Source organism: Phoca vitulina, unplaced genomic scaffold, assembly GCF_004348235.1.
Source record: "Phoca vitulina isolate PV1807 unplaced genomic scaffold, GSC_HSeal_1.0 scaffold7, whole genome shotgun sequence".
In the NCBI taxonomy this organism is placed as follows: Eukaryota; Metazoa; Chordata; class Mammalia; order Carnivora; family Phocidae; genus Phoca; species Phoca vitulina.
The window spans coordinates 56,795,921-56,808,846 of NW_022589710.1; the positions used below are offsets into that span (position 1 = coordinate 56,795,921).

Consider the following 12,926-nt stretch of genomic DNA (forward strand, 5'->3'; position numbering starts at 1 on the left):
TCTTTGGAGTCAGTGTTCTGTATCCAGAAATCTTCCAAGATACTTTCCATTTGTCTGGACTGCTATCCTGTGCCCTAGGCTCCCCTTCCGTACTGAATCTGTCCAACCTCCCCTCAAGCTCCCCCCCAGATTTGGGCTCTCTTCTTCTGTCCCTACAGTCCACAGAGGCCCTTTACTCAACACCATGGTTTTGGATTTGCTATTTATCCAACAAATGTCTCTTGAGCTCCTACCATGTTCTGTGCACCGTGCCAGGCCCATGAAAACAACGAGGGAGCAAGATGTCCCTCTAGGAGCTCTAGATACGGGGAAGATGGAATATTTACAACAATGGGGGGACAGTTGTCACCAGGGGATCATTAGAAGGCAGCCTCGATTCCAGTCCTGGAGGGGCAGAGAGGCTTCTAGAAAACTGATTCCCACATCATGGTGGCCATGAAATTGAGCACCTTTGAAATGCCTCTGGGATTCTTGGGGCTAACTGGAAAGGATTTTGAGGGGCTAGATCCTCACAAAGCAGCCGGGCAGGACCAGAGAAATATTGTATCTGGGTACTTTGGACTTCTCTAAGAAACCCATATCTATTTAAAAGAATTTTGGAAAATTCTTTAACGTTCAACAAAAGGTATCATATGACCTTGCCTCCATCCTCTGAGTCACTACTACTACTCAGTTCTAAATGCTATGCCTTCATGAAGGAATGAGAGTTTAAAAGGTGAATAATGTCTTAGTATTGTTCTGGAAATAGTTCTGACCTCATGATCCCAGGAAAGAATCTGGACCACATTTTGAAAACTACTAACCACGTGTATAGTCTTAAAGTAGATTCTAGAATGTACCTGGGTTAATAGGGAAGTAACTCTGTGATAAAAAGAGCTGCTTTGGGCACAGGAGTCAGGAATGGAGGCACATTTGCCATATATTTGCCAAATATTTGACATCCCCAGGAAGCATAATCATCCTTTATTTCCTAGATTCACAGTCAAACTGTATCTGTAGTAATAAGATCAGTTTTAAAACAAAAATTCCATTATCAAACATCAAAAAGAGAGCTATCTTTCAGAGTAGTCATCTTTGGAGTCTAGTTATTTCAAGAACTATCACTGCAAATTTTGGAGTTCTTTGTAAAATACAGCTCAAACTCGTTACTTTGTGGGTAAATTGGGTTTTGACCTTAGGAGTAGGATAAATTGCTTATTTCACCAGCCTCGGCTCCAAATGACTTCCAAGTCAGGAAAAGATTAAATCCGTCTTGAAGGATGAATATGTGCTATCAATACGGGTATTAAAATTACTCCACCAATAATGTGAGTGTCTCTACTGTATGAAGCACAGTGCTCAGTGCTGGAAGTGGAGATGAAAGGCCTAATTCCTGCCCTGAGGAGTTTATAATCTGCATCAGACACACAGCAGCCTCCCTCACCTGCAAGACAATGGGTTTCCATAGGCTCTGGCCTGATGCGGACGCAGGCCTGTAAGTGTGTGCTCTGCCAGGCAAGAAGCCTGTCCCCAGAAAACCTGAGAGTAGCTCCCACCCCAGCCACTGTGAACCATGCTTGGCCCCACAAAAGAAAGGAAAACAGGAGAGACATTGTATCAGATCTTCCAGAAGGTCTTTGTTGCAATTTTCTGCATCATTGAAAAAAAAAAGTTACATCATCATCAAATAAAGACAATAGCAGCAGAGCTCTTTGAAACGTCACAAGCAAATTTGCTCTTGTACTTTTCCTAAGAACATTACGAAATTCCCTCCTCCCCCCCACCCCGCATTATTTTCTGTAAAATGCCTTTTTTTTTTTTTTAAAGCACCATGAAATCCTACAGAGAGAAAAACAGGTAAAACACCTCCACACGTGGGTTTATCGTCATCACTGGGGCCCCTGCCTGGGAGTCTGGGACAGGGAAGAGGCTGAAGGCTGACTTGTGGGTCGGTTTGCATATCGCTTCTAGGCACCACTGCACCTCCTCCCTCCAAGCCCGGCGTCCTGATGGCAAAAGGAGAGGTCTTTCCAATCACCCTGTGCAGCCCTGGTCTGCTGTACCAACGGAGCTGAGTCCTCTCAAGGATGTTTTTGGTTTTTTTTTAATGCACAGGGAACTATTAGAGATTTTTCACTTAAGAACCAGTAACAGAAGGTAGATTTCAAATCTCTTAGGCACCTGTGAAAAGGATCATCACTTTCTGTAAAATCAGAGACACTTCCTATTTCTCCTCAATGCCACTGTGCTGATGTCACGTGACCTAGGGGCGGCCGCGGGTGGACTGAGGTTTACGTGGATGGCTGCTGGTTTATCCTGCAAGGGCAGAGTGCAGGGCTTTATTTATAGCCATGTAATCAACATGCTATTCCCAAGTTTCCATATGTAGAAGTAACAGCACCTCCAATGCCAAATTCAAGTCACCTTTGTTTCAGAGAGTTCCCGTTTTTATCTTTTAAGGCCATCGCTAACTAGCTCTTACACTATACCAGCGCTGAAGCAGCCACGGTCTTTGCACACAGTTGCATCACGGCAGAAATAATAAACCTCCTCTTGAAACCTTAGTGGGATGCAGAAAGCAGAGACCGGAAAAGCAATCCTGGGTTTTTTCCTCATTTTTTTAGAGAGTCTCTGCACATTTGTTTGTTGTCCTCTGCCTTTCCTATGGTTCAGAAACCATGGTATACATTGGATGGTCTACATTTTTACCCAATCCAATGAGTATAAATCTGCCCCACCCAGATTCTGGCCACATTCTCACTAGTCCCCAAAACTAAGCACACAAATAGATGAGCAGCATTGACTCAGCCAGGAAATGACATCCTCTCAGGGAGGTAAGGGGGTGGTTTGCTAATGTCTAGCCCAGCTAGGACTTTCAACATCGAATGGTCCCCATGGAACCCAAAGCAGCCATTTCCAGTGTGTGTGTGTGTGTGACAGATATCTGTCTATAATATATGAATTCATGAAGTAATCAAAGGGAAACTTCACCACAATTAACTGCAAATAGCAACAGCTTAAAATTCTTTAAATAGTCTTAACACCATGCAAAAAATGCCCGTGTAGCCTGAGCCCTCCGGGTGACCGTGTGCTGTAAGGGAGGATAGTGTGAGCCTACACAGGGCACGATTCTAATTTGGACACCAGGCTCCCAAATACATCTGGTCTCCATCAATTACCAGAAAACAAATCCCAAAGGGCAGGAGACTAAGCTCTCCTCTTAGCCTAAAATGAGGGGGCCCATTAGTCAGTATACACAAACCCAACTGATACCATTCTTAATGAATTTAACAAACTCATAAACCAGGGGAGGTTTGGTCAGAGAACTGCAGAACTAACAGGGACCTTAATGATTATCTGTGTTCAACTCCCTTGGTGTGCTGATGAGGTAACAGAGAAGCATAGGGACCGAGGTGCCCACGCTCACAGGCTGGGACAGGGAAGCACAGACAAATAGTCCCTGTCGCCTCACCTGTAGGCCAGGGACACTCCTACCCGCACACACATTAGGGCCCTACCCCAAAAGTGATAAGTTTCTGGAGTTCACTATTGGGTTAGGACTGGATACGGAGCTACGGTCTCCAAATGATCCCCCAGCCATCCCCAGTAAACCTCCAGATCTATTAGGGAAGAAAAAATGGGTACCCAGTTACCAGGTGAAGCAAGAGACACCACCACGCACTGAAGATACTGAACATGTGCTCTTCCCGTGTGCAAAATCAAGGCATTGATTCCAGGTTTATGGCGGGGCGGGGATGTGTGTTTAGGGGCAGGGCTGTGCTGATGTGCGTTTAGAATTCGCAGCAGTTTTGCCACGTGTTATTTGCTACGTGTCATTTGGCCCCATCTTAAAAGGGTACCATTCACACAACTTCATAACAACTGGCCTCCCCCCAAATCTTAGCTTGTACACACTAAGAGGAGTGTACAAGCTCTTATTCCCTCTCAGCTTCTCCTTTGGAGAGTATGTTATAGTTTGTCCAATACTTCCCACATACGTAATGGATCAATCTCCATAGAGGGAGGGCTCTTCTTGGATTTCATTCGTCAGGGCTTTGACCCCCTCTGTACTCAGGGAACAGGTTATATTGGATATTTTCCCACTCTCAGCCAAGGGCTATTTTTGATTCCTCTGTATTACTGTGATTTGACTCCTTTGGGGAAGCGTCTACGCACACACCACCTGTTCCATTTGGTAGAATGTGCAGCTTAGTGCTTTGAATTGTTTTATTCCTGCTGTATACGGAGTTCCTGCAAGGTAAGCAAGTAAAGTGCAAAAGAGTGCTTTCAAAGGACATTTCTAACAATACAGAAAGGGCGCCGCATACAGCATCCCTAAAACCCAAACCAAAATAAGGTATAATTATCTGTAAGGGTAACACTTTAGGTCACGTTTACACAAAGACTTCACACCCTCTTGGTAATAGAGATCTTCTCTCCACCTCTGTATGCCGTGTCCATGAAACTAAAAAGACACACATGCACACAAACACACACATACACACACCACACACACACGCACAAGAGTGCATGACATGGACATTACAGCAAAGTCAAAAGCAGACTTTGGTCAGACAGCCTTTGAATACCAGCTCTACCACCTTCTTGCTGTGTGCCATTGGGTAAGTTGCTCAGCTTCCCTGAGCCTCCGTGTCCTCATCTGTGTAATGTGTTTGCCAACACTTCCCGTAGAGGGCTGCTATGAGGTTTCAGTGAGCTAATGCCCATAAAGTGCCTAATCTAGTGCCTGGCCCACGGAAACCACTGGATAAATAACAAGGAAGCCTCTCGGCCAGATTTGTCTGTAGGGTCTAGAATTTTTAACACACTACTATGAAGAAGGTAACGAGTAATACAGGGCGGAAACGCAAACGAATGAGATCAATGGATAGTTTAATCGGGATGCTTTTAACTTGTCAGAAGAATAGAGAAAGTCCCAGATATCTACCACTCAAAACACATCTTGTCATGCTGGAAGGACTCTCACAGTAAGAGCAGTGCCCGCACCTGCATAAACATCATTTCCGTGTCTGTTAATATGTGGACACAGGATGTCACCAGTGAGCCACGGCTCCAGCCCAGTGGAGATGTTAACCCAAATCTACCGTGGATGGGAAGGGCCTCGTGAAAGCTGATTCTTATTTGGCTCCTTCCCAAAAGCAATGCCAGAACTTTCACTAGAGCCTAGAAGGTTGGGGGAGGGGAAGGTGGAGCTACATGCGCTCCAGGCGAGGGAGAGCTGTGCATTTTTGGGAAACGGGCAGAAGAGGCCTGCCCTGGTACCAACGGTCAAGGATGCGGTGGGTATGATTTTCCCCAGAAGTCAGAAATCGTTAGATTATTTCAGGAAGTCTCTGCTAGTCTTGTGATCTTTTGATAAATCCACTCTGTGTGTTCATCTTGTGAAATCTCCAAAAGGTGGCGATGAGCCCAGGCAGGGGGCGGGGGCGGGGGGGGAGCCCATCACCAGCAACTTCCTGGGGTTGCCAGGTCCATATGCTTAAGAGCGTGGTCCAAACAGCTACATCTGAACCATCGATAGCCAGCCAATTATGCAAGGGACTGAGGCACACACAGGATGGTGAGCCTAGTACCTTTCTGATTAAAAAATCCATTTAAATCTTCTTCTCAAAACTTGACTAGCCCCTCCCCCACTTTCCTTCAGTGGCCGTTCTAACCTCCTGAAACAATCGTGTCGCTATTGTTGGCCTTGGGACAATCACGCTGGTGTTCCAACTTTAGGGAATAGCAGGTTCGAGACAAAGAAACAAGCAAGGAAAAGAAGTGATGCTTTCAAAATAAGGAACACCCAAACATAAAAGTGGAATGTTGTAAATACTTCTTTTAAGCATTAGTTTTTAAATGGCATTAATGGCACTTAAGCTGCAAGCAATTAAAACAATTCCATTTTCTTGTACAAGAGTTGGTTGGGGGATTTTTTTCTTTTGTTTGGAGATAGCAAGATTGGACCTCGTCACTATGTCTACCGTAAGACACCCAAAGGGACAAAAAGCCCTGAGATGGAATGATGCCATGGTCCTCCTTGGTATGTCTCAGACATGCAGGATGTCTATTCTTATAAAAATTTAGGGTCAGCTAGACAGAACAGCAAGCCCCTGGCATCATGCAAGGCAATCATTTTGGTATTTTTCCCCCTCTTATCAAAACAAGTTATAACCGAAGTTCCACTAGAAAAGTGAACATGGACATTTCAAAACCAGTTTATTTTCACCACTGCACCCACTGAGGAAAATGCATGATTTTTGCCTGTAACCATGCAGCGAATGAGGTTGAGTTTTCGCCAATGCTTGCAAGTTCATTTGTCATTCATCGATAGACAAAATTCAGTAGGCTTCTGTCATTGGTTAAGGTGATATCCACAGTGTGATGCATTTGTGATTTTTTTTTCTTTTGTAATGAGGAAAGCAATTGCACCTTTTAATATGTGTGCTCTGATCTGTTTCCCACAAATTCCACGTGCTCCCAGGTCCCATGGACATTCGTTTGGAGCTTAGAAAGACTAGGTGTGCACTGAAGGATGTGTATCAAAATTCAAGCTCAGAGCAACATGCCACAATGTCAACTCAAACCCTCACTGCAGGTACTAGTTCATCCCCCATCCGGTCCCCTTCTGTGTGTGTGCATATCTCTAACGGTAGGTTCAGGAAACGAGGCTCCATGTAAAAGACACACCTGTTCCTTCCAGAAGGCTGGTCTAAGGAATAGCTGCCCTTTCTCCACGCCCGGCCCGGGCGGCGCCACACTGGGGGCGCAGCACCGTCCCACACCTGCCCTTAACTTTTGTGGCCACGACCTCCTGCCTGTGCGAACACTCCCGGCGTGTCCTGCGGTCCCTGTCGGAAGTGCGGTCCTTGTTCTTTGATTCCTTTTGGCAGAGCGATCTTTCTCCGTCATTTATGGCACAGTGAAATAAATTCTTCAATGCTATGTAATTTCGGACTAACGAGAAGTCTATTTAAGGCACGTGTCTCAGGGTGAATATAAAAAAAAAAAAAAAAACCCACAACGCTTGGTCAAGTCCTAGGTCCTCAGCATTTAGTTTCTGTCTTCAAGTAATGCGTTGTTCTCGAGTTCCCTGTCTTTGGTGTCCGTGGGGACCATTCCGTTCTCCATCCCGGCCTGCTGCTGGATGCACTCGGTCAGCATGGCAGTGCTGGAGTGGTCCGAGTTACACATCTTCTCCGTCTCCTCCTCCTTCTTCTCTTCATCCAGGGAGTAATTCCGGAAGGTCTTGTAGATTTTGTGAACGTCCTCGGGCAAGGTCTTTTTGAGGTCCTTGTTTTTCCTCTTGGTGAGTTTGGAGGTGGACCCGAACTTGTTGATGATGTTGTCCTCGGAGGCCCCCTGCCCGTGTTTGTTCAGCTGCTCGGAGCCCTTGAGGCGCAGGTTGTTGGGCCGGTTGTTGATGCTCTCCTGGGATGAGGCCTTGAAGCGGCCCGTGTCCAGAGCGGCGAAGACAGAGCGCTTCTCTGGGGACAGCATGTCCAGCGAGTGGGCCCTCTGGTCCAGGCCCAGGCGCCGGCGCTCCATGCTGCGGATGGTGGCCGCCCGCTGCAGCTTGTCGTGGATCTCCACGCTGAGCCGCCGCCGCGTCTCTCGGAACTCGGCTGTCACGTTGGCCTTCCACTCGGCCGCGTGGGCCTTGATTTCACCAACCTGGCCGAGAAACATGAGAGCAAGGGCACGCTGAGAAAGTCGCACCCGCCTCGGGCCCCCCAGCCCTCCCAGCGCCCACAGCCCTTGAGTGTCCCGATGGGAAGGCTGGCTCCAGGGAGGCCAGGGGGTGGGGGAACCCATGCCTGGGTGGGGATGCTACCTCTGCCCTAAAGACCCATCTCAAATTGGCTCCTGGCTCCTATGGCTCGGGGGGCACACCTGCTAGAGAACCCGGCAGGAGCCTGAGATGCGGAGGTGGTGACCGAACGGGAGGAGGACGGCATTCTGCAGGAGAGATCGCTATCTAGAGTTGGCCGGGCTTGGGTTCACATTATGCGTCCACCCCTTTTTTAGTTGTACGGCCTCATTCCTCCAGCATAACTGGGGTGATCATGTCAAGCTCACCGAGTTCTTAGTGTTACGCGAGACGGAGACATGCACTCGGGCACAAAGCAGAGGTGCAACCAGGCCTTGGCCCTTCTCTGTTCCTCCAATGCTTCTGTCTGCTTAGGGTGACCAACCCATCCCAGTTAGACTGGGACTGTCCTGGTTGTGGAACAGAACGTCCTGTGTCTTAGGTACCCCTGCAGTCCTGGGCAAACTGGGAGTGTTGCTCACCCTGAATCTGGGCCACACTATGGTCGAGTGCCATCCGGCTTACCCTGCTTAAAGAAGAAGACCCTCCAGGGCATCTGGGAACCAAACTTCCCTAGTCATGCTCTGCGAAAGCCCACAGAACATTCTTCCTCAGAATTCATGAGGATCAATATCAGATTTCTTGGCTCTCATCCAACACTGCCAACAGCACTAGTCCTATGTTTTCTCTACAGACGAGCAACTCAGCAGTCTGCATTTTTGCATTTAGGAAAGTCGATATTTATATGGTTACTTTCTCTTTCACTACAGCTGACTCTCAGCAGGTCAGTTAGCCATCTGGGGAATCAGACTGGAGATCGCATTGCCAGTGTTTTTCTAAGCCGGGAAAACTAACCCTGGGGCCCGGGAATGAGATGGGACATTTTCCCATTCAGCAACTTTTCCCGGGGCCTTCTACACAGAATGTCTGTCTGCCGGGAAGTGAGCAGTCACCTTTCAGGAGACTCTCCCTCTTTTTTTTCTTTGGGTTTTTTTTTAATCTCCCTTCCACTTGTTAGCTCTTTTCCTCTTCTTCTCTTTCCCTCCTTTTCAGTTCTTTTCCTCTCTTCCTAGAAGAACTGCATGGACATTTTTTTTTTAAATCACAAGATCTACCTTCCCCTCTTCTGTCTTTTCTTGCTTTTGTGTAGGTTTTCACTCACATTTACCCAAGGGAGAAAAGGCTGCATGTCCCTGGACATGGGGATAGGTTTGTTTCTATAGATCTGACAACCAGGAGGGGATAAAGGTGAAAAGGGACCCCTTGTGTTCACTTCCCCACAGCTGGTCACTGTTGGAGAACTTCAGTCTCAGAGAATCGAGGAGTCCTTGTATCCTACTGCATTTCCATATAGACCCCAACATCTGAAGGACAGGCCCATCCTTCTCAAGATTTTTACAAACTTTCTAAGCCTCTCCCACATATCTGCACACGTCCCTCAACTACGGTCTACCCCTGCTGACCACTGCTATTTTTCAAAAATCATTCTGGGGTGCCTGGGAGGCTCAGTCGGTTAAGCGTCTGACTCTTGGTCTCGGCTCAGATCACAATCTCAGCGTCCTGGAATCCAGCCCTGCGTTGGGCTCCGTGCTCAGCGGGGAATCTGCTTGAGATTCTCTCTCTCTCTCTCTGTCCCTCCCCCCACTCAGGCTGGCTCTCTCTCTCTCTCCCTCTCTAAAAATAAAAAAAAATTTTTTTTTAAGATTTTATTTATTTATTTGAGAGAGAGAGAATGAGAGAGAGCACATGAGAGGGGGGAGGGTCAGAGGGAGAAGCAGAGTCCCTGCCGAGCAGGGAGCCCAATGCAGGACTCGATTCAGGGACTCCAGGATCATGACCTGAGCCGAAGGCAGTCGCTTAACCAACTGAGCCACCCAGGCACCCCCCAAAAAAAAAAAATTTTTAATAATAAAAAAATAGAAAGTCGTTGTTTACTAGTCCTTCCAGGATCTGTGGGCTGATGAGTCATCAGATGTTCTCACCTGCCAAAAAAGGACCCAAAAATAACCGCTATTCCACTGAACTTGGCTTTTAGGTAATGATTCAAAAAGAGGAAGCCGTAGGGGCCCTCCTCGTATTAAGAAACCCTCCAGCCCATAAAATAGAGACAGGTCATTCTTGACATGAGCTAATCGGATCTCAGAAACATCTATAGAATTTGAAAGGGGTCCTACCTCTTCTTTTGTCTTTTTGGATAGAACCCGTAGCCAATCTCCGATCATACTGAGGACAGCTGCAAAGTAGGCCAGGCCAACAAGGATCCAAAACCACACGAGGGGCTTATACCACTCCCGGTAATGGATGCCAGCGTTTCCCCCTGAAAACAACCAAACGTTACTGTAACCAGGGTCTAGCATTTGGTCTCTGCAGAACAAACATATTCTGGTCCACGTAGCAGAGATGTCATCCCATCCCCATCTGACACTGAGCTGTTAGGCCTACTGTATACAAGAGGTGACAGGCAAGGGAGGGCAAGGAAAAGATGGGTCCCTTCCCTAAAGGAGCCTGACCTGTGGCTTAACTTCTTTGATTCTTGACCACCAACCGTAATACCCATAACAAAAAAGTGTCCGTGGCCAACTTGGTCCACCTCTGCTCAACCGGGGCTTGACAATGAATGACGTGAGCTAGAGGACAACAGATCAGGCCCAGCTGTCGATTGTCTTCTTAAACTTCTTTAAATGCAATAAAAATAAAAGATCAATAATCCCCAATGGCTTGGAATTCTTGGCACCATTTTCTCCTTAACACACGCATTTACTAAGAGCAGAGTGGATGTGTGGAAGTAAAATTAGACCTAATGGCATTCTTGAGACTTTGATCCTGGCAGCAGTGATTTAACACTAACTGAGGGACGGTGTTTACATGATGCTAATCCAAAAGGTCAATTAGACTGAGTAATTAGAATCACCGTGCTAGAACTAAAAGGCCATCGAGTCCGATCCCTTTATTTCATACGTAGGGATTACAGTAGAAATCCATCAGATCCAATTGGCCAGCTGCCCGATTGCATTGACCAGCTGTTGCGCTGAAAGGACCAGTCATTTATTGCAAATAATTAGCCTACTTACGCTAGCCCTCCTACAGGTGCTACCAAAGGTAGCCGTGCAAAACAGGGTCCAAGCCCCGCCCCCTTCCCTAAGGAAGTGAGGAAGTAACTGACGTCAGCCTGGCTCTCACTCTGTGAGACGCTGTTGCCCAGCGAGGCAGGCCCGCGGTCATTTCTAAGACGACCGACATCGGCGATGTATGTATGGGTAATTGTGGGGCTACGTGATGAGTGATTACTAGTCTTTCCCACTGGGTCATGGTTGTAACCTCATCTAGCGCCACTGAATCCACACTGAGTTCTTACGGTATCAGTAATACCTCCCAAAGGCAGCTGGGCAGGCACTGTGGCCGGGGGCTCCTTTCAGTGAGACCAGTGCAACCCACAAGGTCCCAAATTAAACGGCCACTGCCATCTCTGAAAATTAGAATTCCAAACACGACTAATGGGCTGTGTGGCCTGCCCCCTTCGGTCTGGTTTAGCTGCCTTTGTTTCCCCCCCCCCCCCTTTAGGCAACTCTCCCCCGCAGCTTCCTCTAGGATACTACTGGAGTTCCTACCACAGTGAGTGGTTTCTGCGGTTCATTCCATCTCTGCCCTAGAAGGGAACAGCTTTCTCCTTGGGGCTAAGAGGAAATAATCATCTTAGCAAGTCGCCGCCACCCAACAAAGCTTGTCACTAGGGGGCGCTAGCGAACAACACAATAAACACCCTTCGGCTCTTTATCCATGGCTCGTCTGGAATTCAGAACTCTGTGCGCGCTCTCAGTCAGGGTTTCCAAAATGCAAAATGCTGTGATGTTGTTAGGCTGTCCTGACGTGAGTCGGCTACAAAATAAACCAGCACTTAATCCTGCATGGTGATCAATGTTCCAATTATACTTCTAGAAGGGTTGATGCCTGTTCAATCACGGCAGTCATCGACTCTCTTTAATGTACCTTTTTTTTAAAGGATCTGGTATCCTTCCCCATTGCTCTTAGAGTGTTGCCCAAAAGGTTGTGACAAACTTCCAGGCTGTTAAGGCGTGCATTCTTCAGACCAATCTATGTAAGCTCTGGAAATCAGAGCTTCGAAGGGCCTGGTCTAATTGCAGTCAGCACTGTGAATTATAAGAGACACCTGTCCATGGAGACCTCGGGACAAACAAAATCAGGCTCTGTAATCAACAGTAAATAAGGGAATTAAAACAGGGCCAGGCCTGTGACTGTGGAGGTCACGCCCTTGTTAGGTAAGTAAAGATAAAGGTCAAGTGCAAGTTTGTACTACGTGCTCTCAATCCACAGTGGGTAATTAGAACAAATAATCAATTAAAATCATTGGCAGCACCCCTTGAAGCACCAGAGTCCCAGCTCATTTTGTCCTTGCTCCCCCCACCCAAGGAGGAGCAGCAACCAGCTGGGCAGGGCTCCCTAACAAGTGAGGTCCTCGTGGGTGAAAAGGTATAGAACGTGGATGTCCTTTCTTCTCTCCCATCCATGGTAAAGAGCAGGGGCCCACTTCCCGTGCATTTATGCGTCACAGTGTTAAATAAATCACACGTGTCCTTTCCTGGGTTATCTTTAACTTTTTTACTTAGAACCAACATAAGCAAAATCATTTAGGTTGGCCAACTGTATTCATCTAAGATCTAAATAAGTCAGCGCTACCTTTCCTCACCTTTTTAGTAAAGCTCTAAATCAAGTCCATTGAATAGGCCAACCGAGAACATCCATGTGCATTAAATCGGGGGCTCCTTTTATTTTACTTTTTATTTTTTGGTCCTTCAATCGATGCTGTTTTATAAAATGTAAGTCATATTATTTTTTTACAGATTCATCATCACTTTTCAATTAACATGAAGGCCTGGATTCAGTAACATTAACCAAAACAGATAGTAGATAGTTATACATTGACTCTAATTTGAATAGGCTATAACAGTTTTTGTTTTAGAAGATAATATCACAATGTATAACTTTTAAATATTTTAAATATTCTTTTAAATATTCAATCATGTTATTGTCAAATGGCTTTTTTTTTTTTTTTTTTTTTTTTTAGTGACAAGCTTCCCTGCATTTTCTTACATGGTATAATTAGATGCAAACAAAT

The 12,926-nt window shown here is 46.6% G+C and overlaps 1 protein-coding gene across 3 annotated transcripts in view; it reads right to left on the minus strand.

Annotated features, from left to right (window-relative positions):
• Positions 1 to 1,851: 1,851 nt before the first annotated feature.
• The window catches only part of KCNK10 (potassium two pore domain channel subfamily K member 10), a 134,175-nt gene continuing 123,100 nt past the window's right edge, over positions 1,852 to 12,926 (minus strand). For all 3 annotated transcript variants that reach the window (XM_032405723.1, XM_032405721.1, XM_032405724.1), the window contains 2 exons: positions 9,967 to 10,109; positions 1,852 to 7,656 (listed from right to left, as the gene is read on the minus strand). In XM_032405723.1, the coding sequence (XP_032261614.1) occupies positions 7,036 to 7,656; positions 9,967 to 10,109 (764 nt within the window). In that variant the 3' untranslated portion in view covers positions 1,852 to 7,035. The remainder of the gene's footprint in view (positions 7,657 to 9,966; positions 10,110 to 12,926) is intronic.